We start from the raw sequence: 24,362 nt of genomic DNA on the forward strand, positions 1-24,362 counted from the left end.
GTGAATCCGTGGGAGGGCCACTGCCAGGGTAGCTAGACAGCTTCTCCAGCAGACCCGGGGAGGTGCCTACCACCTGCCCGGGGGTGGCAAACCCAGCAGCTACAAGGCCTTCCCTGGCCTCCCGGCTGCAGGGCTAGTGGACAGCTCACTCCCCTGGGGGTCAGCAGGCTGTGCCATGGTTACTGCCGTCTGCTTCTCAAGGCCCCAGTTTCCTGACCTTCTAAATGGAAACACTAATGCCTATCCTCCCTACTGAACAGGCAAAAGGGCACAGAAGTGCTACCTAAAAGGTCCCAAGCACCCTCACCTGGGAGATGCGAGGGTGGTGAGGTGGACAATACAGATCAAAGCTGACTCCCTGTGGGGCGTCTGCTTTACGGTGGCATGATGTTACACATACCCCACCAGAGCATTTCCAAACTCGTCTGCAGCTGCTTTCTCCCTGGAGCATCTGCCGCCACTCACAGTGACTGGCGTGGCCCTGCCCCGTTCTCCCGTCTCTCCGTGAGGCATCAGCCACTGCTCTGCTGATGCCCAGCGTGAAGGTTCCCTAGGAGGGGCCTTGTGGAGAAGAGAGGGCTGACCAATGGCTCCCTGCCTGCCCCCTGGCTGCCCTTTATCTGTTTATATGTGGGATTCTCAGGAGTAAGGTCTGCTTTGGAGACCAAGCTGATTTTAAACCTGATATTTTGTTGATTAATGCGCTGAGGCCCAGAGAGGGCAGGGGGCTGTCCATCCTGACCCCACTTCAGTGCTCCTCTGCTCTGCTACTTCCTCCAAGAGGAACCAGCATCCAAGACTCAGAAACTCCAGGACACAGGGAGCACTACCAGATGAGGAGCAGGTGAAAGTGGAAAGGACACGGGAGCACAGCGGCATGAGGAACAGATGAGAGTGGGGAAGAGACGAGAAGCACAGGAGGATGACTAGCAGGGCAGAGAGCATAGGACACAGAGCACAGTGGGACGAGGAGCAGGTGAGAGAGCACAGGACATGGGAGCACAGTGGGATGAGGGGCAGGGGAGAGTGAGAGGACACAGGAGCACAGTGGGATGAGGAGCAGGGGAGAGTGGAGAGGACATGGAGCACAGTGAGACGAGGAAGAAGGGAGACAGCAGAGGACACGGGAGCACAGTGGGACGAGGAGCAGAGGAGTGGAGAAGACAGCAATACAGTGGGATGAGGAGCAGATGAGAGTGAGAGGACATGGGAGCACAGCGGGATGAGGAGCAGGTGAGAGTGGAGTGGACACGGGAGCACAGTGGGACGAGGAGCAGATGAGAGTGGAGAGGACACGGGAGCACAGTGGGATGAGGAGCAGGTGAGAGTGGAGTGGACACGGGAGCACAGTGGGACGAGGAGCAGATGAGAGTGGAGAGGACACGGGAGCACAGTGGGATGAGGAGCAGGGGAGAGTGGAGAGGACACGGGAGCACAGCAGGACGAGGAGCAGTGGAAAGAGCACAGGACATGGGAGCACAGTTGGAAAAGGAGTAGGGGAGAGTAGAGAGGACATGGAGCACAGCAGAAAGAGCAGATAAGAGTGAGAGGACATGGGTGCACAGTGGGACGAGGAGCAGAGGAGAGTGGAGAGGACACGGGAGCACAGTGGGATGAGGAGCAGGCGAGAGTGGAGACGATATGGGAGCACAGCGGGATGAGGAGCAGGTGAGAGTGGAGTGGACATGGGAGCACAGCAGGACGAGGAGCAGATGAGAGTGAGAGGACACGGGAGCACAGTGGGATGAGGAGCAGGGGAGAGTGGAGAGGACACGGGAGCACAGTGGGATGAGGAGCAGGGGAGAGTGGAGAGGACACGGGAGCACAGCAGGACGAGGAGCAGTGGAGAGAGCACAGGACATGGGAGCACAGTTGGAAAAGGAGTAGGGGAGAGTAGAGAGGACATGGAGCACAGCAGAAAGAGCAGATAAGTGAGAGGACACCGGCGCACAATGGGACGAGGAGCAGATGAGAGTGAGAGGACATGGGAGCACAGTGGGATGAGGAGCAGGTGAGAGTGGAGTGGACACGGGAGCACAGCGGGATGAGGAGCAGGCGAGAGTGGAGTGGACACGGGAACACAGCAGGATGAGGAGCAGGCAAGAGTGGAGAGGACACGGAGCACAGTGGGATGAGGAGCAGGGGAGAGTGGAGTGGACACGGGAGCACAGTGGGATGAGGAGCAGGTGAGAGTGGAGTGGACACGGGAGCACAGCGGGATGAGGAGTAGGCGAGAGTGGAGTGGACACGGGAGCACAGCGGGATGAGGAGCAGGAGAGAGTGGAGAGGACACGGAGCACAGTGGGACGAGGAGCAGGGGAGAGTGGAGAGGACATGGAGCACAGCGGGAGGGAGAGGCAGATGTGGAGGCCATCCAGCTGAGGATGAGGGACGTGCAGGTCCTCTCGTATCTGAACGATGGTAATCGGGCGAGCCTGCCCTACACCAACCTGCCCCCTCGCTGAAACTGACCCTTCTTTGGCTGCCTGGACAACAGTATTTTGGGATAACAACCACATAGAAATTATGCTTATCTTGGAGTGCTTAAGAACAACACAAAACACTTAATCGCTAGAATTAAGAATTTAACTTACCTTTGCCTTTCAGCAATTAAAAATACATTAGCTGCTTATATTCTCTCTATAACATCATTTTTGTGAAAAGAACATTCTGAGCAATGCCTTTTCTTAATGAATGTAAACTGTGGATCGTCTCGGTGAGCTGCAGATTCATTCTGATCATCTTTCCAGACTTCTTTCTGGCTCTCCTTCTTCCCTTCGTCACCTTATAAATCTGTTCATCTGTCGTGACTCTGCTAGATTTCCAGAAACTGCTTTCTGAGATCTAATAACTATCTGCTCATTCCCACTACAGCAGGTGCCCCAGGGTGTGGAAAGTGCTGGAGAAGGGGATGTCCAAGGGTGAGTGGAAACTTCCCTCCTTCAGACTTTGCTAATTTGTCTGCACTTAATGACTGAGGAGGATGCGGGTACACATAGGCACACTTACAACTCTGGTGGTCATTTGGGGTTTTGCAAACAAAGGAATCTGTATTTCAAACAAAAATGCAGCCCAGCTCTGTTGGCCCCTGAGGGCAAATATCTCCTGCCCATGTCACTCTCCCCAGCCCCATCGTCTGGGGTGTATGGGCCGGGGCCTCCCTGTACTGAGGTCCTGCACAGCTCTCCACCTGGAGCGCTTCCCTCTCCAGGCCACCTCTTCTGCTTTTGGTACGTTAGTGTCCTCAGAGAGTGACTTTGGAGGAAGACCATGCTTTCCAGCATAATCTGTGCCAGCCAGCAGTCACCAAGAACTTGCTTTGAGTCAGGCACACGGAGGTGGAGACTGCCGAGCCCCTGGACCCAGGAGGTGACACAGAGCGGGACAGAGGCTCTGGGAACAAGGAGATGACTGGGCAACCACAGGCCTATGTGGAGAGGTGCTGCCCTAAGGAATGAGTGGGGGGGGGCGGGGGGGCGGCCTCTCTAGGAGGCACCAACTGAGCTGGGTTTTGAAGTTCATCTCTCTAATGTTCTTAAGAAATTGCAGCCAGGATGATCTTCTCAAAATGCAAATTGGCCTGTGTCAGCCCAGGACTCAGCATAGAGACCCACAGCGTGAGCCTGGCCCCCAAGGCATGCAGTGCCCAGCTTCCTCTCCCCTCTGGCTCCTCATGGCCTCACCCTCCTTCCTGCCACAGGCTGCTGCTCTCGGGGGGCAGTCCCCAACACAGGACCATGTCGGGCGAGGCCTGGCTCCTCTCCTCCACAGCGCCCATTGGAGCGCGGGAGCCCCCATGGATCTGTGGGCTTATCTGGGCAGGGTGGGTCTTCTCCACCTGACGGGGCTCCCTGTGAGCGGGTCTCATGTCTAATCTTGCTCTTCACGTATCAACAGCGCCAAGCATGGTGCTTGCTTCCCCAAAAAAGAATGAGGAAATGAACGCAAGAGAGGACGAACGCATTATTGTGTAAGAAGAAAGAGAGAATGAGACAGAGACGAAACTTCTGAGGCTGAGTCTTTTGATAAGCCTCGATAATCATTTAACCAAGGAAAGGCGGACCACTGACCTCGTCTGTTCTCCTGTGAAATGCTGCTCATGCTCCCATCTTCGGCTAAGCCTTGCTCCAAATTTGTTAGGATCTGCAGTAATTTCAAGTAAGAACACAAAGTCATAAAAAATGAATTTGCTTCTAGACTTGGTCGTAATATATTCTTGGAGAAGCAGATTTCTCTGTACAAAAAGCAATTTGTCAGGGATGTTTCACACAGACACATTTTAAACATCGCAGCTAGTAGAGATGCAGGTGATGGTGGCAGAGGGGAAGCTGACGGTGGCGTCTGGGCGTATGATGCTCATAAAGCATTCAGACATCAGACAGAGGGTAGGTGTTGCTTCTTTTTAAGAAAAGCATCAAGTACATTACACATGAGGATGATTATTAACTTCTCTGATAATACCCGTCTTATTCCTCTGGGGCAGCATGAGGTATGTGGCCTTTTTTAACATATCAAATAAATTCTGAACTGTCAGTGTACACAGTTTATATCATTTGTTAATAACTTTGGATTGCTTCTTTTGTATTTCGGTGTTCTTTGAAAGAAAAGAAGCTGTGCCACTGTAATTTGGGAAGAGAATGTATTTTTTTGAGGGGCTGCATGAGCAGGAAAAAAAGTCTTAAGTGTAAAGACTATTTGCTTAGGGAGAAAAATAAAGTATTAATTGAAAAAAGGTTATGTCGAGTTCTGTGATTACTGACTTGAGGCCACATGCTTTGGGGAAAAACCTTCTCACTCATTAGATCACCGTGCCAGTGAGCACTTCCCGAACGACGGGCCCCGAGAGGCAAGCTCACAACCCGCAGCAGCAGCTGCCTGGGCCTTCACCCACTTGGGCCCCGTCCACACAGCCAGAGCCTCACCAGCCTCCTCAGCTGCAAGTCACTGCTGCATGCAAGCTCGAGAACGGTTTGCTGGGAACACGAAGGCCTGTCCTACCGTGATGACTCAGGACACACTGGGGTTCAAAACTGTAACCGTGAAGATTATCTGGTTGGTCTAAACCAGTTTAAATGCGATTTCTAGCTAACCTGTCTTCTGATAAATAATCATAAAAACAGAAACTGACCAGGAAAGAAAGTCTTGATGGTACCATTAAATCCCCTCAGCTAGAACAGAGGGAGGACAGGAAAAAAAGAGAAGAGAGAAGCGTTACTGAAGAACAGACACAGGTGGCCTGGTGTCTTCCTGACCAGCAGGGCCCACACAAGCTCAGATGGCCGCGCACCCTGGCTTTGATGACCAAGACCAACAGAGGGGACACAGGGGAAGGCATGGGGATCTAAGAGCAAAACCAATCACAACAGAAGAGCTTGGGTGAGGGACGCACAGGGACGGCCTGGATGTCTGCACTGCCAGAGAGGGACAGCAAGGAATGGCAGAAGTGAGCATGTGACAGAAGTGAGCATGACCATGTTTAATACAACTTTCTGATCCTTGGTGTCTGTGTCTTATTTCTAGGGTACATTACTTCATGACATCAATTCATAGGTCCCGTCTGCCTCGGCAGCGCATCCCTGAGCGCCCTGAGCAGAATGCTGGCTCACTGTTAGTACTTCTATTGCTGTCTATCTAGAGACAGCTGTCTGGCTTTATAAAGTAATAGTACATTGATCTACAAAAGCTTATTTCTATGTAAAGGAAAGTGACAGAAACATTCCCAACCCAGAGCCTGAACTGCTGAGTTTGCAAACATGGTGTGGGGCATTTCTTCCCGTCTGTCTGTCCAAGACGAAACGACCGAGGTCTGAGTCCAGGTCGGACACCCATGAGCAGTCCCAAGTCTGCTGCCCAGGGCTATAAAGTCATGCTGCACCACCTGCTCAATCTGGAAGATGCTCCCAAAAGTAGAGGCACACTTTTGAACTTGCGGTAGCAGAATGACATCACCCAGGCAAAGGGGGAGACGCTGCCATTCCTCCTTTACTTGGTGTGAACCCCAGCCATCAGGGTGTCTCAGCTCCACCAAATCTAAGTAAAGGACTTCGCGGCCCAAAGAGACGGGGCACTATGGCTGAGCACGCCCAGTCTTGAGGCACGGAGACTGGTTGTGCCCCTCACTAAACCGCCAGCCCCAACGGCCTCACCCCTCTCTGTCGGCCCCGCACCCAGCATTTCTGATGCAGGAGGGCTGCTCAGCGACTGAAGAGCACACACTGCTCCTGGAGAGGCGGCGGTTAGCGCCAGTGTCCCCTGCTGGGTCCCGAGCCGTGAGGGGCAACATCGGGCTGCCAGCTGAGCGCTGGGGCAGAGGAGACCATGCTCCCCCTTGGGCTGGCTTTGCCTGACGACTCGGCCTGACGATGGTAAGCCGTCAAGGTGCAGCAGGTAATCGTAAACTGTAGGAAATGTATGACTTCTATAGTTATTTTGTAATTTTAAAAAATGGAAAAAATAGTATGTATTTTTAAGACAAAGTCCTGTGAACAGATCAGTGTTTTTAATCCTCTAGAGAAAGGCCTCAGACAAGAAGTCTTCGAGGTCTGACAGCGAATGGTGGATTCTGCAGCCAACAGGAGACTCAAAGAGGACAGCAGAGGACAAGCAAAGTGTCTTGGCAGTGATTCTTTTTCAATTAGTGTTAAAAAAGTAATAATATGCTTATGAAAAATTCAGTTGAGAAGTGTAAATGCACCTGTGCCTTCTCTCCACGGCCCTTGGCCCTATGATCCTGACACGGCTGACTCCCGTGGGTTCAATCCCTGCTCTGTGACTTCCCCCTTCTGAGGGCTCCCAGCAGGCCTCCCCTCAGGGGCTCCTTGGTCCCCCCTCTGCAGGTTCCCCGGACTCATCCCTCAGTGGCTCAGTCACCCTCCTCTGAGGGCTCCCAGCAGGCCTCCCCTCAGGGGCTCCTTCATCCTCCTCTCTGTGCTCCTGGGGCGTGTCCTCCGCTTTCTCCTTCCATTTGTGCTGCTGAGCACCGCCGTGTGCCTGCCTCACACTACGCAGACAGCCTTCATGTCATGGAGGTGTGTGAGCTGTGTGAGGTGTGCGATACGTGTGAAGTGTCTGGTGTGTGAGGGGTAAGGTGTCTAAGGTGTGTGAAGTGTGAGCTGTGTGAGGTATGAGCTGTGCAGTGTGAGGTGGATGGTGTGTGATGTATGAGGTGTGTGGTGTGTGAGGTATGAGGTATAGGGTGTGAGGTGTGTGAGGTATGAGGTGTGAGGTGTGAGGTGTGAGGTATGGGCTGTAGAGTGTGGAGTATGAGGTATAGAGTGTGAGGTGTGTGGTGTGTGAGGTATAAGTTGTGTGGTGTGAGGTATGAGGTATGGGTTGTGAGGTGTATGGTGTGTGATGTATGAGGTGTGTGGTGTGTGAGGTATGAGGTATGTGGTGTGTGAGGTATGAGGTATGTGGTGTGTGAGGTGTGAGGTGTGTGGTGTGTGAGTTGTATGAGATGTGTGGTGTGTGAGCTGTGAGGTGTGTGGTGTGTGAGGTATGAGGTGTGAGGTATGGGCTGTATAGTGTGAGGTATGAGGTGTGCGGTGTGTGAACTGTATGAGGTGTGTGGGGTGTGAGCTGTATGAGGTGTGTGTGGGGTGTGAACTGTATGAGGTGTGTAGTGTGTGAGGTATGAGGTGTGCGGTGTGTGAGCTGTACAGGGACCTCCTGGGGAGGCAACTCTCCAGCGCCAGTCGAACCTTCTGCTGGTGCAGCTTCCCCTACTCCTTGACTGCTCCCCATGAGAGGCCCAGAGTCACAACTCTGACCCACAGACATGGGGAGACAATAAATCATTGCTGCTCTAAGCCACAGAGTTTGGAGTGGCTGGTTATGCAGCCACAGATGACTAACACGCAGGTGTCAGTCAAAGTTAGCAGCACTTACTGAAGGCTCCCTGTGAGGAGCCAGTGTGCCAAGGCTGGCATACCGAGATGCCTTGGCGTTTAGTGTTAACTTGGACATTTCGAAATGGGTTTCTCACTGGGAATCTTAGCATGAGCTCCTCTCTGAAAGCAGCTGCAATACTGAAATAACAGTGGTTTTGAAAGAGTGAAGAGGCTGCTCGGAGATGAATGGGGAGGAGTCAGGAGGGAAACAAAAGTAATGGCTATGGGGCTGGGAGAGGATTCTGGACTCGGGCTGTTCCGAGCCAGTGGGCGGGTGTGACCGGAGAGGCGAGGCTGCCTCTCAGCCCCCACCGTGGGGACGGGGTGCATCCTGGACTGGTTCTGAGACAGGCAGTCTCAGTCCCGCGGTGCAGACAAGCACCAACACCTGCACAGCGGGGAGGGAAGGGAGAGTATTCAAGAGCCAAGCGTGGTTGTGCTTTGTCCAAAGAAAACTATATGCCCTGTCAAACATCCCATCTGTCTGATTCCACACGTAACCAACACCACTTCATCTCAAACAGTACTTAAAAAGACAATTTATAACCTATTCACATTTAGACATGCCAAAATCCATGTTCTGAATCCTCTGCAGCTATCTCAGGAGGAGGTGGGAGAGCTCTAACCGAATACCTGACGCTTTTGCTAGCTCAGTTACAAACATTTTTGCGTTCCTGGCAAACTTCAGTAGGCCACAAGGAATACATGTACACCTGCCTCCAGAAATCCTACAAGTTCATGGACATTGGTGCATGCACATGACCTTGGAATCTGGCATTTTAAACTTCAGGTTCTGATTTGTATGCCTGGGGTGTGAGCCCAGCCCTGACCTCTGACGAGCTCCAGGTGACATGAGTGCTGATGTCTGGAGACGATGGTTTGCAGGAGAGCTCTAGCAGAAGGAGCCTCGTGCCTGTCCCTTTGGTGAGCTGCTACAGCTTGTCGGTGGGGTGGGCTTGGGTAGGTTTAGGGAATGGGTTTTACGTACGAGGCATCAGTGTACAGACCACAGGGCGCTGGCCCCAATTCAAGGACCCGAGGACTCACTAATGACCTACTTGAGTCCAGACTAAGGGGAGAACAGGTCTGCCTAGAGGGGCTTAGACGTGTCTGGAAAGTCCTGGGACATTCCCATCCCAACCACAGTCTTTTAGTGGACCTTTTGCAAAAGAGGCTGTCCAAAGTGAAGAGGTTTCTGGAGCTGCTCCCAGCCACTTAGAGAAGGTTAAACACTCCCACAGACCAGGTACTCCCTGTGCCTAGTCGCCTGTCTGCATCCCTGATCTAACCTGCATGGCAGCCCAGAGGCAGTTGGCAACACGCCCCAGCACAGGTGGGGAGCTTGAGGCTTCCACAGGCCGGTCACTGTGCCAGGAAGTGTCAGAATGGGAGACGGAAATTTTGTCTGCCTGACTCCAAAGCGCCTCCCAACCACTGCCTGAGGAGAGACTGTGCTTTGGGACTTCACACCTAGAAAAAACGCTCTTTCCACCAGATCACAGAGTAAGAGAATATACACTGCCAAGCTAAGCGAAGACGGCAGAATTCCAGATGTCCTTATTCCATCGAGGGCCCACTTTTTGCTGGGCTCTCAGGCACACATCGAGGCTGGATTGTTTGCTAACTTCTGTGACCTTGTGGTTCACCGTTGGTGCATCAGATTTTATACTGGGTTGGAGCTGTAAAGGGGCACGGCTGACAATCCCAAGTCCACGTCCTGAGATTTGCACGATGCAATCTAGAGTTTCTAAAGGTGTGAATTACCACTGTGAGCTGAGTCAACATACAAATCTTCTTGCAAACGATGATGACAGGATGCTTGGTGGGCTCCTACTGTGCACTCTGAGCACGCACAGACCCAGGAGAGTGAGCCTCTCCCACCCTGATCCCTGATGATGGGGACACTTCTGTCGTCTCCTCCCGCTGTACACTCTGAGCATGCAGAGGCCCAGGAGCATGAGCATCTGTGGCAAAGGGTAGAGATGTCACCCCAACCAAGGAAGCAAGAGCCATCCTTAATCTTTCAATTACCTCTCTCCACTTGCCAATCACTCGCATCTTATCTGGTTAGGCCACAGTCAACTTGCTCTCTGCTGGAGCAGCAGGAGAGCAGGGCAGCTGAACCGCCTGGGTCAGGCAAGGCCTGGCAGTGGCCGCTGTTAGCATGCTGATGGCCAGCCTACCTGAGTGTTTCCCTGAGCAGCTGGCCAGTGAGAGGGCTAACAAGGGCTGTTCTCTCTCCTATTTTTAACTTTGTTTACGAGTGAAATAGAGTAAGTGTTTGAAATCCTTTTTAGAAAAATATTAACCCTTCCTGGAAACAAAGCTCTCATCACTGCCTTATTAGCAATCATTGATAGAGAACAAACCATATCGACATTGTTGAATATATTTCTTTTCCAGAGCACACTAAAATTACCCTCTGGCTCCTTCAGGTGCAGGGGTCTCTAAAGAAGCACTTCTTTACCTGGTACCCGCAGCCAGGCTACCCTGGGGCAGGTGAGACTACCGAAATTAAATTATAGGGTGGGACAGAGCTGAACTGAAGCCCACGCTGGGCATGTCCATATCAGCGAGGACCCAAACCTCAAGCTAATTTGCCATCATGATTTACAGATTCTTATCTGTTTATGCAAATGACTTTCAGAAATTAGTTCACTTGGCTCTTTCCCACCTGGTCTCCAAAGCTCTCTTGGGACCTGGAGGTGGAGACAGCCTGCAGAGAAGCCAGAGCAGCAGGGACCAGAGGACAGATGCATCTGCTCCCTGGTGTCAGGGTCATAGTTTTCCCAAGCCACAGCAGCGTGGGAAATTTATTTTAAACTGTAGTATTTTTTACTCTTCATTGATACAATTACATGTGAACCAAACATTTGCTATTTCACTACAAGGTTCTTACTTGTCCCCCACTAAGTCAAAGATAACCGAGAAACCAGTAGCCAGGACCACTTCGTAAAGATCGTGAGTGATGCCCTGCTAAGACTGGGCCCCATGTAGAAATTTCCAACATCATTCTAATCTAAGTTTCACGGCTGAACACACAGACTCTAGTCATCCTTTGGCAAACCTTCCACGTTAGGAAAAGCTCGTCTTCTTCTGAACAAATGACCGGTCTGCAGGTACCAAGAATTCTTTCAGAATTCAGAGTTTTCCCACTCTGCTTTGGTCCCAGAAGTCTCAGCACCAAACTTGCTTTTGGCACACCTCCGACGTTACAAACAGTCCTGCTGTATTAACCGTATCTTCTCTTTGCCCCACAGACCTCATTTAATTTTTTTCAATAGGAAAAAAGTCTAATTATAAAACTCATGCATGTGTTGTATAAGACCTGGGAAAGGAAAACAATAAAAGGGGCTTTAATCTCATCACCCACATCACTAACATACTGCTGGATTTTTCCTTCACTGCATATTTTTTACTTTCTTGAGATCATACTGTAATTATAATTCTGTAGGCTGGCTTTGAAAATTAATATTGCATCATAAACATCCTCCACGTTACGGCAGTGGAGCTGAAACAACCATTAGGAAACCACATCATGCCTCGACATCCCAGGATGGGTGCTCTGGGATACCCAGGTCTGGTGCCCTGCTTCTTTGGTTAGGGTGGCACAGACTAGAAAAAACAGGAGACCTGTATCTCGGCATGTCCCCTAAGAAGCTGGGTGACAGAGCTCAAAACTGAAGGGAGGACACGGGGCCAAGTGGACTGAGTGCTATTGGCTGGCAAGTGTCCTGCTCCTCATCTGCCCCCGGCTGCTCTCGGACCCCCTCCTGCACCCCACGTTAGCTGTCACATAAGGTTGTTTCTTTTTGTTTGGGAAACCCGTGCTGGGACTGAACTGCCAAGATCTGACTTTTGCTGGAGCAGCAATTATCACACAGCAGGGCTCAGAGCACGTCTACAAAAATGGCACGCGGGCTCATTTTCTAGCATCCTGAAAGGCCTCAGCTGACTTTCTTACTAAAGGATGAAAACATTCCACCACCCCAGTTTGGCTTCTTGCTCTGTTATCTAGCCCCTTCCAAAGCATCTGATTCTACAATCATTCCTGACCTCCAGCCTGGAAAAACGACCTTGAAGAGCAAGAACTGATGGCACGCAAGCAATGAAAACAAATGGGATGGAGACCTCTTTGGGAACATGAACCACGTAACTTCTGCCTTCTTTCTGGAAACAACTCTGGTTTCGGAGAATGTCCTTGAGTTAAGCCTTTCAGATCAATGTTCAGGCTACTGGCCAGTCGGCGGCACAGAGTGCAGCCTTTGTGCCGGTCTCCTGCCTGTGCCAGTCCCCCTCGGAACATGTGAGAGAGTGGTCTGGGTGTGGCCAGCTCAATATGTGCAACTGGACACCAGGCAAAGTTGTGCTTGCCATGGCTTCGCTGAGCGGCTCTGCCGAGCAGCCTGGGTGAGTGCATGACCCGGAGTGCAACATCGCCACCTGTGGGCTTAGGCAGGAGGCTGGGATAGGGGTGCAGGCCAAGGAAGGAAAATGGAGGGAGAAGGAACTGACGGAAAACATCACCCAAGGAGATACTATTTCACGTTCTTGACTTGTTTCCTCCCTGGCTGGACTCTCCTCACGAGTGTGAGTTACAGTTTCCTGTACCTTCTGAGACGAATTTTTGGTGGAAGCAAGTGCAGCAGGGAGTCACTACAATTCCTGGTGCTGTCAAAGTGAAACATGAGACTGGAGTTTAGGACTGCTGCTTTCCCACAGCATCAGGGAATGTACTGTATCTGGGAGAGAAGGAATGACTGGTGGTTTGACTCCACAGAGAGCTGCGCGTGGCAGTTAGGGAGCAGGTTTTTGGAGCTGGGTGACGTGTTCTCATCTAGCTCCTCCATGGCCCCACCGTTGTAGGCTGGTGATATTAACTCCTCCGAGGCTCAGGTTCCTTGTCTGTAAATTGGGGATAACATCACCTCGTACAGCTGCTGTGAGCACTGATGGAGGTAATTAATGCAAGCATTACTCACGGCACCTGTTGCAGTACGAGCATCAAACACGTGTTGATGGTGACCCTTACCGCCCTTACCACCACGACCCTCATGAGCTCCCTCAGCACCACCATCAGTATTTGCCCGTCCAGCATGCCGAGTCAAGAACAGAACTGCGTTTGCAGTTGGGTGAGGGCAGGCGTGCCAAGCGCGTGAATGATACAGGAGGGAGTATAGACAATGCAGGGAAAGGTCTTGGTAAACAGACTTAGCTTTCAAGCTTTCCTCGCGTTTCCCATTTGTTGTGACCGACTCAAAAACCCAGAATGTTGGTGTTGGACGGAACCATGGAATTCTTCAGTCTATCCTCCCACCTCTCATTTACAAGTGGAAAGCAGAGAGGATCCACAGCCATGCCCCTGGGCAGACCTGCGTGGAAGTAACATATCCAGGCCTCTCCTTTTAAGCCACCAAATCACTGCTGTCACAAGAGTGGTGTGCCAGCTTCTATTATTTCTCGATTTTGCAATTTGTAAATAAATTTTAGCATGAACACAAACTTTCTATTTTTTAATTCTGGATGATCATGATGTATTGATGAACGACTCAAACAGAAAACAACTGGGGGAGACATGCACTGCCCACTGAAGTGCATACTCACCACGGGCAGTTTTGTGTTTGCCCCTGAACTGCAGCATGTGGTACAGCAGGTGCTCAGTAAAAATTTGCTGCACGAGCAAATGAACAAGCCCAGATAGAGCTGTCCTGAGAGGACACCTGTGGGGCAGACAAGGCTCTCCGTGCTTCACAAGGCTGGGTACTGGGATCCAGCTGAAACCAGCTTTAAGTAAACATGGAAGCAGCTCGGGAAGGTAACCACGCCCCCAAGGGAGCCATGGGGCCCCAATGTGACAGGAAGTTAGCAGCGAGGTTCAAGGCCTGTATTTCTTATTTTCAGGGCTAAGAGTGGAGGAAGCTCCAGGTACGCTCCTGCTCCAGGTCCTTCCCTTTCTCTCTTTCAGCATCAACTAGTCATGCCACATGGGGTTAACCCTTTCTTTGCAGAAGGGCCAAGTTTTAAGTCCACACATTAAGGAGCACACAGAAATTACATGTTGAAATTATCCAGGAAAACCCTTTCAGCTGGAGACCACAGTGTCTCCTCCAGCACCAAGTGCTTGTTTTCCTTCCGTTTTGCCCACTAAGCACCACGAGAGGGACTGGCTTACATTCGGGTCACACCATAAGAAAAACAGCTACCCATACACGGCGGAGTTATACCACCTGTGGTGACAGGTTCACACTGTGAGAAGCAGGCAGCACTCGAGAGACTCAAGTCGTGCTCGCACACTGTCAGTGGGTCCCTGCATGTTTACATTCTCATCTCCCTGTAAAGCCAAGTCAGCCGGAGAGAAACGCTCTTGTCATGTGACTGCACTAGAGCTCTTGTTTCTCTCTCCTCCCGCCTCCGAGCTGTCAGCTGTCACCACCTGCCGCTTCGGGATGAAACCACCCATGAGTCTGAGGAGGGACCCGGTCCAACAGAGCACAGGGAGCGGGTATGTCAGATACTCATCACAGGGGTCTGCTGAGTCTGTTTGATCCACCACCAAACACAGCAAGACCCTTTCCTGTGGCCGGAGCACAGACGCTGCCGCAGGGTGGAAGAGGAGAGAGCCTCTTAGGTCTTTCTCACTTCAATCGGGACGTATTACAGTGACAAGTGCAGGCGAGTGATTAAGGGCAGGGACCCCAGAGCCAGGCTTCTTGGGCCCAATCACGTGACCTTGGGCAAGTCAGTTAACCTTTCTGTGCCTCAGTTTCCTCATCTGTAAACTGAACTGGGATAATAATAACCCCTACTTCATAGGGCTGTTATGAGAATTAAATGAGTTACTTGAAAAATGCTTAGGGACAGAGGCTAATTCATAATGAACATGACACAGTATTTAAGAAGGAAGACGACAAGTGGCCAGAACACTAATGGGGAGAATACTCTACTCTCTCACCTCTCATCTCTAATTGTTATGCTGTATTATGCATTTAAGGAGCTTAATACTGAAGGTACGAAATAATTTAGGACCAGGAAAACTGACTTGCAAAACTGTTTCTACAAACCTGACTTTTCTACCCTCAAGAGATCCTAAGACTCAGAATTTTCTCTCTCAAATACATAAAAACTTCCCCCAATGTGATATGGAGGTAAAAAACATAATTAAAAGATCATCGGTGTACAGTTTATAAAATCATTGATTTGGCATTTCTCAATAACAAGTTACGTGTTTCCTACTTCCGAAAATAATTATTTTAACCATGTTTTAAGATTTAAGGAAAAAAGTGTTAGAATCTAAAAAAGTTGATAACACAATTTCCCCATCAACTGATCAAAGTACAAGAAAGCAAACAGTTCTTCTTTTTATCTTTTAAGTTATGACATAAAAAATGGAAGCTGATATGAAGCTTGAGGGTGTGAGGTGTCCAGCAAGGGCTGCTGTGATGTGTGAGCAAGGCCCCCTGTGCACAGGAAGCTAGCGCACCTGCTTCCCTCCTGGGAAGACAGAGAACAACAACTTGAAACTCCGTAAAACCTCCATCAAGCATAGCTGAACTGAAAGGAGGAAACTGACAAATACAGCCTAATTCAAAAAATCATACTATGCTGCGGCTCCTAACTGCCTGTTACTAGCTTTGGAAGCACTTCCGCAGACATTACTTCATTTGGCCTGCACACCAACACTGTGAGGCAAGTAGGAAAGGTGGTTTTACTTCCATTCTGAAGATGAAGGATCAGAGGGTAGGGTTGTCTACAGCCTGGAAACAGAGACCCGCAATCCCATGTTTCCTCCTAACATTATTTAGTGGGAAACGGAGACTCGCATTCCCACATTTCTCCCTAAGATCACTTCATGGGATAACTTCGTCTTCTGTTGATGTGCCAGTTTGGTGCCTCCCACACAAGTGTTACTTCACAACCAAGAATCAATCAGAAGGCTCTTCTGAGCCCATCTGCCTTCAAGGTCAGTATTATGATGACAGTTGTCACGATACAGTACAATTTGCTTTGATTCTGGAACATGTGAAGCCATTATCCCTTTAAAGATTGCTCCCGTGCCTCTCTGTCTGACACCAGCAGGTGTGTACAGTCCTTGGAGGACGTGTGAGTGGTCTGGCACATTGAAGGGCTTCCACTGGCAGCATGGGCACATGTTCACATGTGTGATTTCTACCCAAGAAAAAACCTTCCTGATTTTGATCTACCAATCATACAAAGGAAGAAGGATTTCAGGACTCAAGCTTTGCCAAAAACCATCCACCTCCCCAAAAATAATTTCAGTGAGAACAATGAATACCATGGTCACAATGAATCAGGTCACCTAGCCTTCCTGGACGAGGAAGCGGTGATAATGGTCTGTGGGGTGGGATGGGCAGAGAGCAACGTGGTATGCTTCTCGCGAGAGAAGGAAATTAAGAATGCATTCTCCATCCCGGGGAAGACGGCAGAGCAGGCCACCTGGAGCGACTGTTACCTTGCTGCAGACGGCCTTCACTCGGTGCAGCCTGTCCAGGGACTCCTGGGGACTCCCCAGGTACTGCTGAAGCTCCGCGTGTAAGATCCGCATTGAGAAGGGCACCATGGAGCCTGCAATCAAGTCAAAGGGGAGTTAGTTTGCTATAACCAGGCACACTTTCCTACTTAGCGCTTGACGGAGGGGTCTGCAGAAGTCCTAGCAGAAGGGATGACAGAATCCCTCTAAAAGGGATGCAGTGGTGCCAGCTATATTAGTTTTCTCTGCAAAGCTGTACATATCTTCTAGGCAATTATCAAAGGAGACAGGTGGATGTCATGACTATTTCCGTAATTATGCTTCAATCATGGAGAAACTATCACAAAGTGAATGAAAAGGTAGAGACTGCCCCTTTCTCCAATAAAAGAAAACACAGAATACTCATGGGTTCTTCACATTTCTTTGGTATGGCAAGCTCAAACTGAAGGACGCTCAGGTTGGGTTCCCCAGACGGAAACCCTGAGAGGAGGATCTGTGAGCAAGCAAGGGCGTGGGGATGCAGAACTAGGGGAGGAAGTCCAGCAAGGGAGCATCTCAGGCCCAGGTCGCGAGGATGGAGCATCAACCTGGTTCGGTGATGTGTGCACACATGCACACTCTGCAGTCAAAGTTCTACCTGAGAGCTGTCCCAACAGGAGGCAAGGGAGCTGGACTTCAAAATGCCACCCCCAGGGCTGCCCCAGAGAGAACGATTCCCAGGTACTTCCAGCTCCATCAGTGTGCCAAGGGGAATGAGGGCAGTTCTCTGAGAAAGGGGAACTTTAAAAAAAAATTTTATTGATGTCATATTGGCTTACAACAGTGTGTAAATTTCAGGTGTACATTATTATATATTGGTTTCTGTATAGACTACGTCATACTCACCACAAATGGTCTAGTTTTTCACCATATAGTTGTGCCCCTTTACCCCTTTTGCCATCCCCCCATCCCCTTCAAGAAAAATTTCTTGACCGTCAGCATCACTAAACATGGGATTAGGCTAACACAGTAAATTGTACATAAGCTGGTCATTTTCATCCCTACATTTTAAGTAGAAATAACAGCAATAACGGTCCCTATATGGTTTAGAATTTACCTGTAGGGAGAGAATATTTCTAGAACCTCAAGCTCTAAAAGATAAGCACAGAAACAAAACTTCTACTGGAAGTTCCAACACCCAATTTATAAATGAGCTGAATATACAACAAAGTGGCAGAGAGTTACTTGCTCTTTACCCTGGCAACTGCCCATGGACCTGGGGAGCTTCTGCATTAAAAAAAAAACACCTGAAAGGGCCAGCCCTGATGGCTTAGTAGTTAAAGTTTGGCACTCTCTGTTTTGGTGGCCAGGGTTCAGTTCCCAGTAGCAGAACCACACTACTCATGTGTTAGTGGCCTTGCTGTGGTGGTGGCCCACATTAAAAAAAAAGAGGAAGACTGGCAACAGACGTTAGCTCAGGGCAAACCTTTCTCAGCTAAATAAATAAACAAAATGAAAAAGCATGTGAAAATATTTTGAATGAAAATGAAAATATAACTTACGAAAATTTGTGGGGGTGCCACCCCAGTGGTGTAGAAGTTAAGTTCACGTGCTCTGCTTTGCTGGCCTGGGGTTTGCAGGTTCAGATCCCTGGCATGGACCTACACACAACTCACCAAGCCATGCTGTGGTTCCACCCCACATACAAAATAGAAGAAGACTGGCAAAGATGTTAGCTCAGGGCCAATCTTCCTCACCAAAAAAACCTCCACGAAATCTGTGAGATGCAGCAAAAGCAGTGCTAAGAGGGAATTTTACAGCATTAAAAGCATATATTTGAAAAGAAAAATCTAAAATCAACCATCTAATCTCTCACCTTAGAATGCTACAGAAAGACAAGCAATATAAAAGCAGAAGAAAAGAGTAAAAATTAGAGCAGAAATCAATGACATTGAAAACAGGAAATCAACAGAGAAAAACCAACAAAACCCAAAGCTGGTTCTTTGACAAAATCAGTAAAATTTATAAATTTCTAACCAGGCTAACCAAGAAAAAAAGAGAGAAGACATCAACTACAAATATCAAAAATGAAAGAAGGGTCATCACTACTGATCACACGGACATTAAAAGGATAATAAAGAAATATTATGAACAACTCCATGTCTGCAAATTTTATAACTTAGATGAAATGGACAAATTCCTTGAAACACACTTTTACTACAACTCATATGACAGGAAATAGATAATCTGAACAGGCCAATATCTATTTAAAAAATTAAATCAATAGGTAACAACCTTCCTTTTTTGGAAGGTTATTTGAAAGCACCAAGCCCAGATGGTTTCACAGGTGAATTCTACCAAACATTTAAGGAAGAAATGATGCCAATTCTTTACAATTTCTGCCAGAAAACAGAAGCAGAGGGGATACTTCCTAATTCACTCTGCGAGGCCAGCATTACCTTAATACCAAAACCAGACAAAGACATTACAAGAAAGGAAAACTATATGGCTCATAAACATAGATACAAAAATCAACAAAATTATCAAATCCAATCTAACTAAATCAAATCCAACAAAAACACCAGCAAACCAAATCTAAGAGTGTATGGAAGGAACTATACACTATGACCAAGTGGGATTCATTCCAGGTATGCAAGGCTGGTCCAATATTAAAAAAATCAATGAATGTAACCCATCACATCAAACAGGCTAAAGGAGAAAAATTACATGATATATCAATAGATGCAGAAAAAGCATTTGACAAAATACAACACCCATTCATAAAAACTCTCAGCAAACTAGAAACAGAGAGAAACTTCCACAATTTGATAAAGAATATCTACAAAAACCTATAGCTAACAACATACTTAACGGTGAGAAACTAGATGCTTTCTCCCTAAGATCAAGAATAAGGTAAGGATGTCCTCTTTTTACCACTCCTATTGAACATCAGCCCAGAAGTCATAATAATAAGACAAGAAAAGGAAAAAGGTATACAGATTGGGAAGAAAGAAATAAAACTGTCTTTGCGGATGACAAGATTGTGTATGTAGAAAATCCCAAAGGAGTGACAAAAAAACTCCTAAACTGATAAACAATTAAAGGTCACAGGATACAAGGTTACCATACAAAAGTCAACTGGTTTCCAACATACCAGCAATGAATAACTGGAATTTGAAAGTAAAAACACAATACCATTTATATTAACATTAAAAGAAATGACATAGTTAGATATAAATCTGGAAAAATATGGCACAAGATCTATATGAGGAAAACTATAAAACTCTGATGAAAGAAATCAGGCATGATCTGAATAAATGGAGAGGTAGTATCCATGTTAATGGATATAAAGACTCAATATTGCCAAGACGTCAGTTCTTCACAACTTGATCTATAGATTCAAAGCAATGACAATCAAAATTCCCATGTTATTTTTTGGATATCAACATACTGATTCTAAAGTTTATGTGGAGAGGCAAAAGACCATAAATATCCAAAACAACACTGAAGAGAAAAACAAAGTTGGAGGACAGACACTACCCAACTTTAAGACCTGTACTACTGTGATAAAGATTGTGTGATACTGGCAAAAGAAAAGAAAAATACATCAATGGAACAGAATAGAGACCCAAATATAGACCTCAAAATACAGTCAATTCATCTTTGACAAAGGAGTAAAGGTAATTCAATGGAGAAAGGATAGTGTTTTCAATAAACGGTGCTGAGGAAACTAGACAGCCACGTGGGAAAAAAATGAATCTAAACATAGACCCTACATCTTTCACAAAAATTAACTCAAAATGGATAAGAGACCTAAATATAAAATGCAAAACTATGAAACTTTTAGAAGAGAACATAAGAGGAGAGCTAGGTGATGTGGGTTTGGTGATAACTTTCTAGGTACAACAACAAAAACAACATCCATGAAAGAAAAAATTGGACTTCATTAAAATTAAAAACTGCTCTGTGAAAGACACTATTAAGAGAATGAGAAGACAAGCCACAAGCTGGGAGAAGTACTCATAGCACATATCTGACAAGGGATCTGTATCCAAAATATGCAAAGAACTCAAAACTCACTAATAAGAAAAACAACTCAATTAATAAATGGGCAGCAGATCTGAACAGTCACCTCAACAAAGACACACAAACGACTGTGAAAAGATGCTCCATATTATAGGTCATTAGGGAACAGGAAACTGCAAATTAAAACAACAATGCAAGGCCACTGGACATTTACAGGAATAGCTAAAATCCAAAACAGACAACACCAAATGCTGGTGAAGATGTGGAGCAACAGGAACTCTTGTTCATTGCTGGTGGGAATGCAAAATGGTACAGCCATTTTGGAAGATAGCCTGGCAGTTACTTACAAAACTAAACATAGGCTTACCATATGGTCCAGCAATCGTGCTCCTAGGTATTTATCCAAGTACCTTGAAAACTTACGTCCACACAAAAACTTGCACAAGAATGTTTATAGCAATTTTATTCATAATTGCCCCAAAGTGGAAGCAACCAAGATGTCTTTTAATAGGTGAATGGATAAACAAACTGTGGAACGTCCATACAACTGTTTTTCAATAATAAAAAGAAAAGCTATCAAACCACAGAGGAACGTTAAACACACATTGCTCAGTAAAAGAAGCCAGCATGAAAAGGCTTCATATTGTACGATTCCAACAATAAGACAATCTGGAAAAGGTCAACTATGAAGACAGTAAAAAGATCAGAGGTTGCCAGAGGTCGGGGGAGGGAGGGATGCACGGGCAAAGCACAGAGGATTTTTAGGGCAGTGAAACTACTCTGCATGATGCAGTAATGGCAGATACATATCATTATACATTTGTCCAAACCCACAGAATGTACAATACCAAGAGTAGATTCTAAACTGTGGATTTTATCAATAATATGCCAATCAATATTGGTTCGTCTATTATAACAAATGTACTACATGAATTAAAAATGTTAATAGATGTTAATAATGCAAGATGTTAACAAAAACTGTGTGTAGGAGGAGAGAGGGTATATGCAATTTTCTGTACTATGTGTTCAACTTTTCTGTAAATCTGAAAGAGTTTTAAAAATAAAGAATATTAATTAAAAAGAAAGAGAATATAAACCCAACTACCAATAAAATTTAGCATACAACAAAGACAGTATCCCCAAATTATTGGAAGGAAAATGTAATTTTTAATAAGCACTATTGGCAGATGTGGATGGCCACATGAAAAAAGATAAAATCAGATCTGTGTCCTAGGGAAAAAAAAAGAATTGTGTTCTTGTGGTCTCAAATTGGAACTTAAAATATTTTTTTTCTTAGAAATATTAAATACGGTGGCCAGCTATAGCTGAAAGAGTAATATTAATACTGCATCCAAGGTACATTGAATAGTTAAATAGGCTTCTGTGAGCTGCCCTAAGGATTTAACTGTGTAAGCGTCAATTCTATGGAAAATACTTTCCAAGTACAACTACTCTGTCCGTGAACTGCTGGGATATTACCAGTTAGAGCATGTGGTTTGTACAGTTAAACCATGGAGAAGTGCTCTGTAGTTTGATGACGTTATAAAAACAGAATTTTCTATATGGTATGTATGGCTTCAAAGTTCACAGCTTTGAATGAAATACTTATTTTCATCCAAAAGAGGTGAAGAGTAGATTCAAGGAAAGCTATTTTAATTAATTGCATAAAAATATACAAGGGGTTTGAGGAAGATACCAGTAAATTTTGGAAAGCAGTTATACACATAAGGTGAACTCAGAGATAACAGATAACAGGGAATGCTATGGAATCTGACACCTTGCTTCTCAAAGTGGTCCTTGCGCAGCTGCAACCTCAACCCTGCGACCTCGCCAGAGATGCAGTCTCAGGCCCCATGCAGATGGAGCACACCAGAGCCTGCACCTGACGAGATCCTGGGGGACAGTGAGCGCACTGAAGTTTGAGAAGCACTGCTCTGAACCATGACCTCACTGACATGAAATTAAAATTTACTAAGCCAAAGCCTCTCAAGCAATATGATTTATAGTTTTATAAACATGTCTCAAAATGTGTAACCTAGTTCATCAGGATCAAATTAAAACTCGGAATCAGTGTTATATAGAATATTCATTAGACGGCCAGCCCTCTGTATCAGTGGGTTCTGCATCTGAGTATGGAAAGGTCTACGATGGTTGCATCTGTACTGATCATGCAGACGTTTTTCTTGTTATTATTCCCTAAACAATACAGTATAACAGCTATTTACATTGTATCAGGTACTATAAGTAATCTAGAAATGATTTAAAGTATACGGGAGGATGTGAGTAGGTTATATGTAAATACTATGCCATCTGGTAGAAGGGACTTGAGCATCTATGATTTTGGTATCTGCAGGGGTCCTGAAGCAAATGTCCCCAACCCCCAGATACCGAGGGAGGGAGGACTGTGTGTCATGTGAGAAAACCCTCCCTCCTCAGTTGCACACAGTTTCCTTGCTATCTCCTACCCTTTTTAAAACAACACAGGCACTTCAAGACTAATCGGGGCTAAAAGAAAGCAAACTGAAGCAGCTGAGTCTGTCCCTGCCTCTGCTGAGGACAGTGGTGAACAGCCTCTGCCTGGAAGCCCAAGGTGGGGAGAGAAGAATCGTGGTTCAACACTTCTTTCAACACAAGATTTCTCAGCTCCCTTCAATTTTGGGAGTAGAGCAGCTCTTTGCTGCTTTTCAGGAGGGAAACTATATTGGTGAACAAAATTTACCCATTTCTTCCTTGGATGGGGGGACATGGTGAATAAAATCACAAATACAACTAATATTAATGTAGCGAAATTTGTTTAGAATTAAATTTTAACACGTTTTTAAAAAAGAAAAAAATTTAATGTTATTTTTAAAATACTAAGGTGTCCTCCCCGGCCCCTGATGTAACAGTAAAAAGCTGAAACTCCACAAAACTTCTGGATTCATTGTTCCTGCTCCTCCATTCAGCCCTTCAGTTCTCCTGTCTAGGTGGAAGAGGGAAGCCTGGAAGAATCTGCTGGGAGCTCTGTGTGGGGAGGCACTGCTGCTCCCCGTGCTGACTGCACTGGCCCCTCTCGGGGTCTTCTCTGCGTGCATAGTCTGAGGCAGAGAGCCAGCCCTGGGCCGTTCTTCAGCCTTGCCAACACGGCCCTCCGCAGCACCCGCACCAGAGTGCCCATGGGGAGCTCCGGGCGGCATGCATGCAGAACACATGCAGGTGGCAGGTGACACCCAAAGTGCCTCCCCGCGGCTCCACCCAGGCAGCTGTCAACAGAAAGAATGTGGGTGAGAAAGAGCCAGGGCTAGCCTCTTCTTCAAACACACCGTCTTTCCTGAGACTCTCAGAGAGATCTGGAAGAAAGCTGGGACTCAAGGAGGACAAAGGCCTCCTTCCCTTCTCTCCTGGTTACACTGAAAAGGTCTTGTACAGCTTGAACATCTCAAAGAAAGAAAATCAAGAGGCAAGCACACGCAGTCTCACGTGAAAGAGAAATGAAACAAGTTCCATCAGAGAGAAAACACTCCTTCCCGGAAGGAATACACTGTGCACAGAGTCAAAGCAAGAGGAGGAGCAGCTGCAGAAGCAGTGCCCATTAACTGCAGCTTGAACACGTTCAGTTAACAGACATTTACCCAGCGGGTTTTAGGTGCTAAACGCGAGGTGAGGCACTGGGTATACAAAATGAAGGCGATACGACCACCGTCCCCAAACAAACTGCTCAACACCTTCAATACAGACAGAGCCTGCTTCAACGTAATCCAGGCTTTTCCTAACAATGCTGTATATACCTAGCTTTGTTTGTTTGTTTTAAGAAATGCAAATAAAAGTACCTTGAAACTAATTCTCTCGGACCTGCCAAATGCACCTCCCCACGTCTGAAGTCACATGGGCAGTCAGTGAAATCCTTAATGCCAAGGAGTCTCGAGCGAGATGAAATATGCACAGCTTTCACGCTAGCCCGGGGGCCTGTCTCTCTCCTGCAGGGAGAGCACGGCTTGAAA

The 24,362-nt window shown here is 47.2% G+C and overlaps 1 protein-coding gene across 2 annotated transcripts in view; it reads right to left on the minus strand.

Annotated features, from left to right (window-relative positions):
- The window catches only part of TRAPPC12 (trafficking protein particle complex subunit 12), an 88,270-nt gene that overhangs the window by 16,255 nt on the left and 47,653 nt on the right, over positions 1-24,362 (minus strand). For both annotated transcript variants that reach the window (XM_008544583.2, XM_008544584.2), the window contains exons 6-7: positions 16,360-16,472; positions 4,071-4,143 (exon numbers count right to left, since the gene is read on the minus strand). In XM_008544583.2, coding sequence (XP_008542805.2) covers positions 4,071-4,143; positions 16,360-16,472 — 186 coding nt within the window. The remainder of the gene's footprint in view (positions 1-4,070; positions 4,144-16,359; positions 16,473-24,362) is intronic.

Source organism: Equus przewalskii, chromosome 14 (genome assembly GCF_037783145.1).
Source record: "Equus przewalskii isolate Varuska chromosome 14, EquPr2, whole genome shotgun sequence".
In the NCBI taxonomy this organism is placed as follows: domain Eukaryota; kingdom Metazoa; phylum Chordata; class Mammalia; order Perissodactyla; family Equidae; genus Equus; species Equus przewalskii.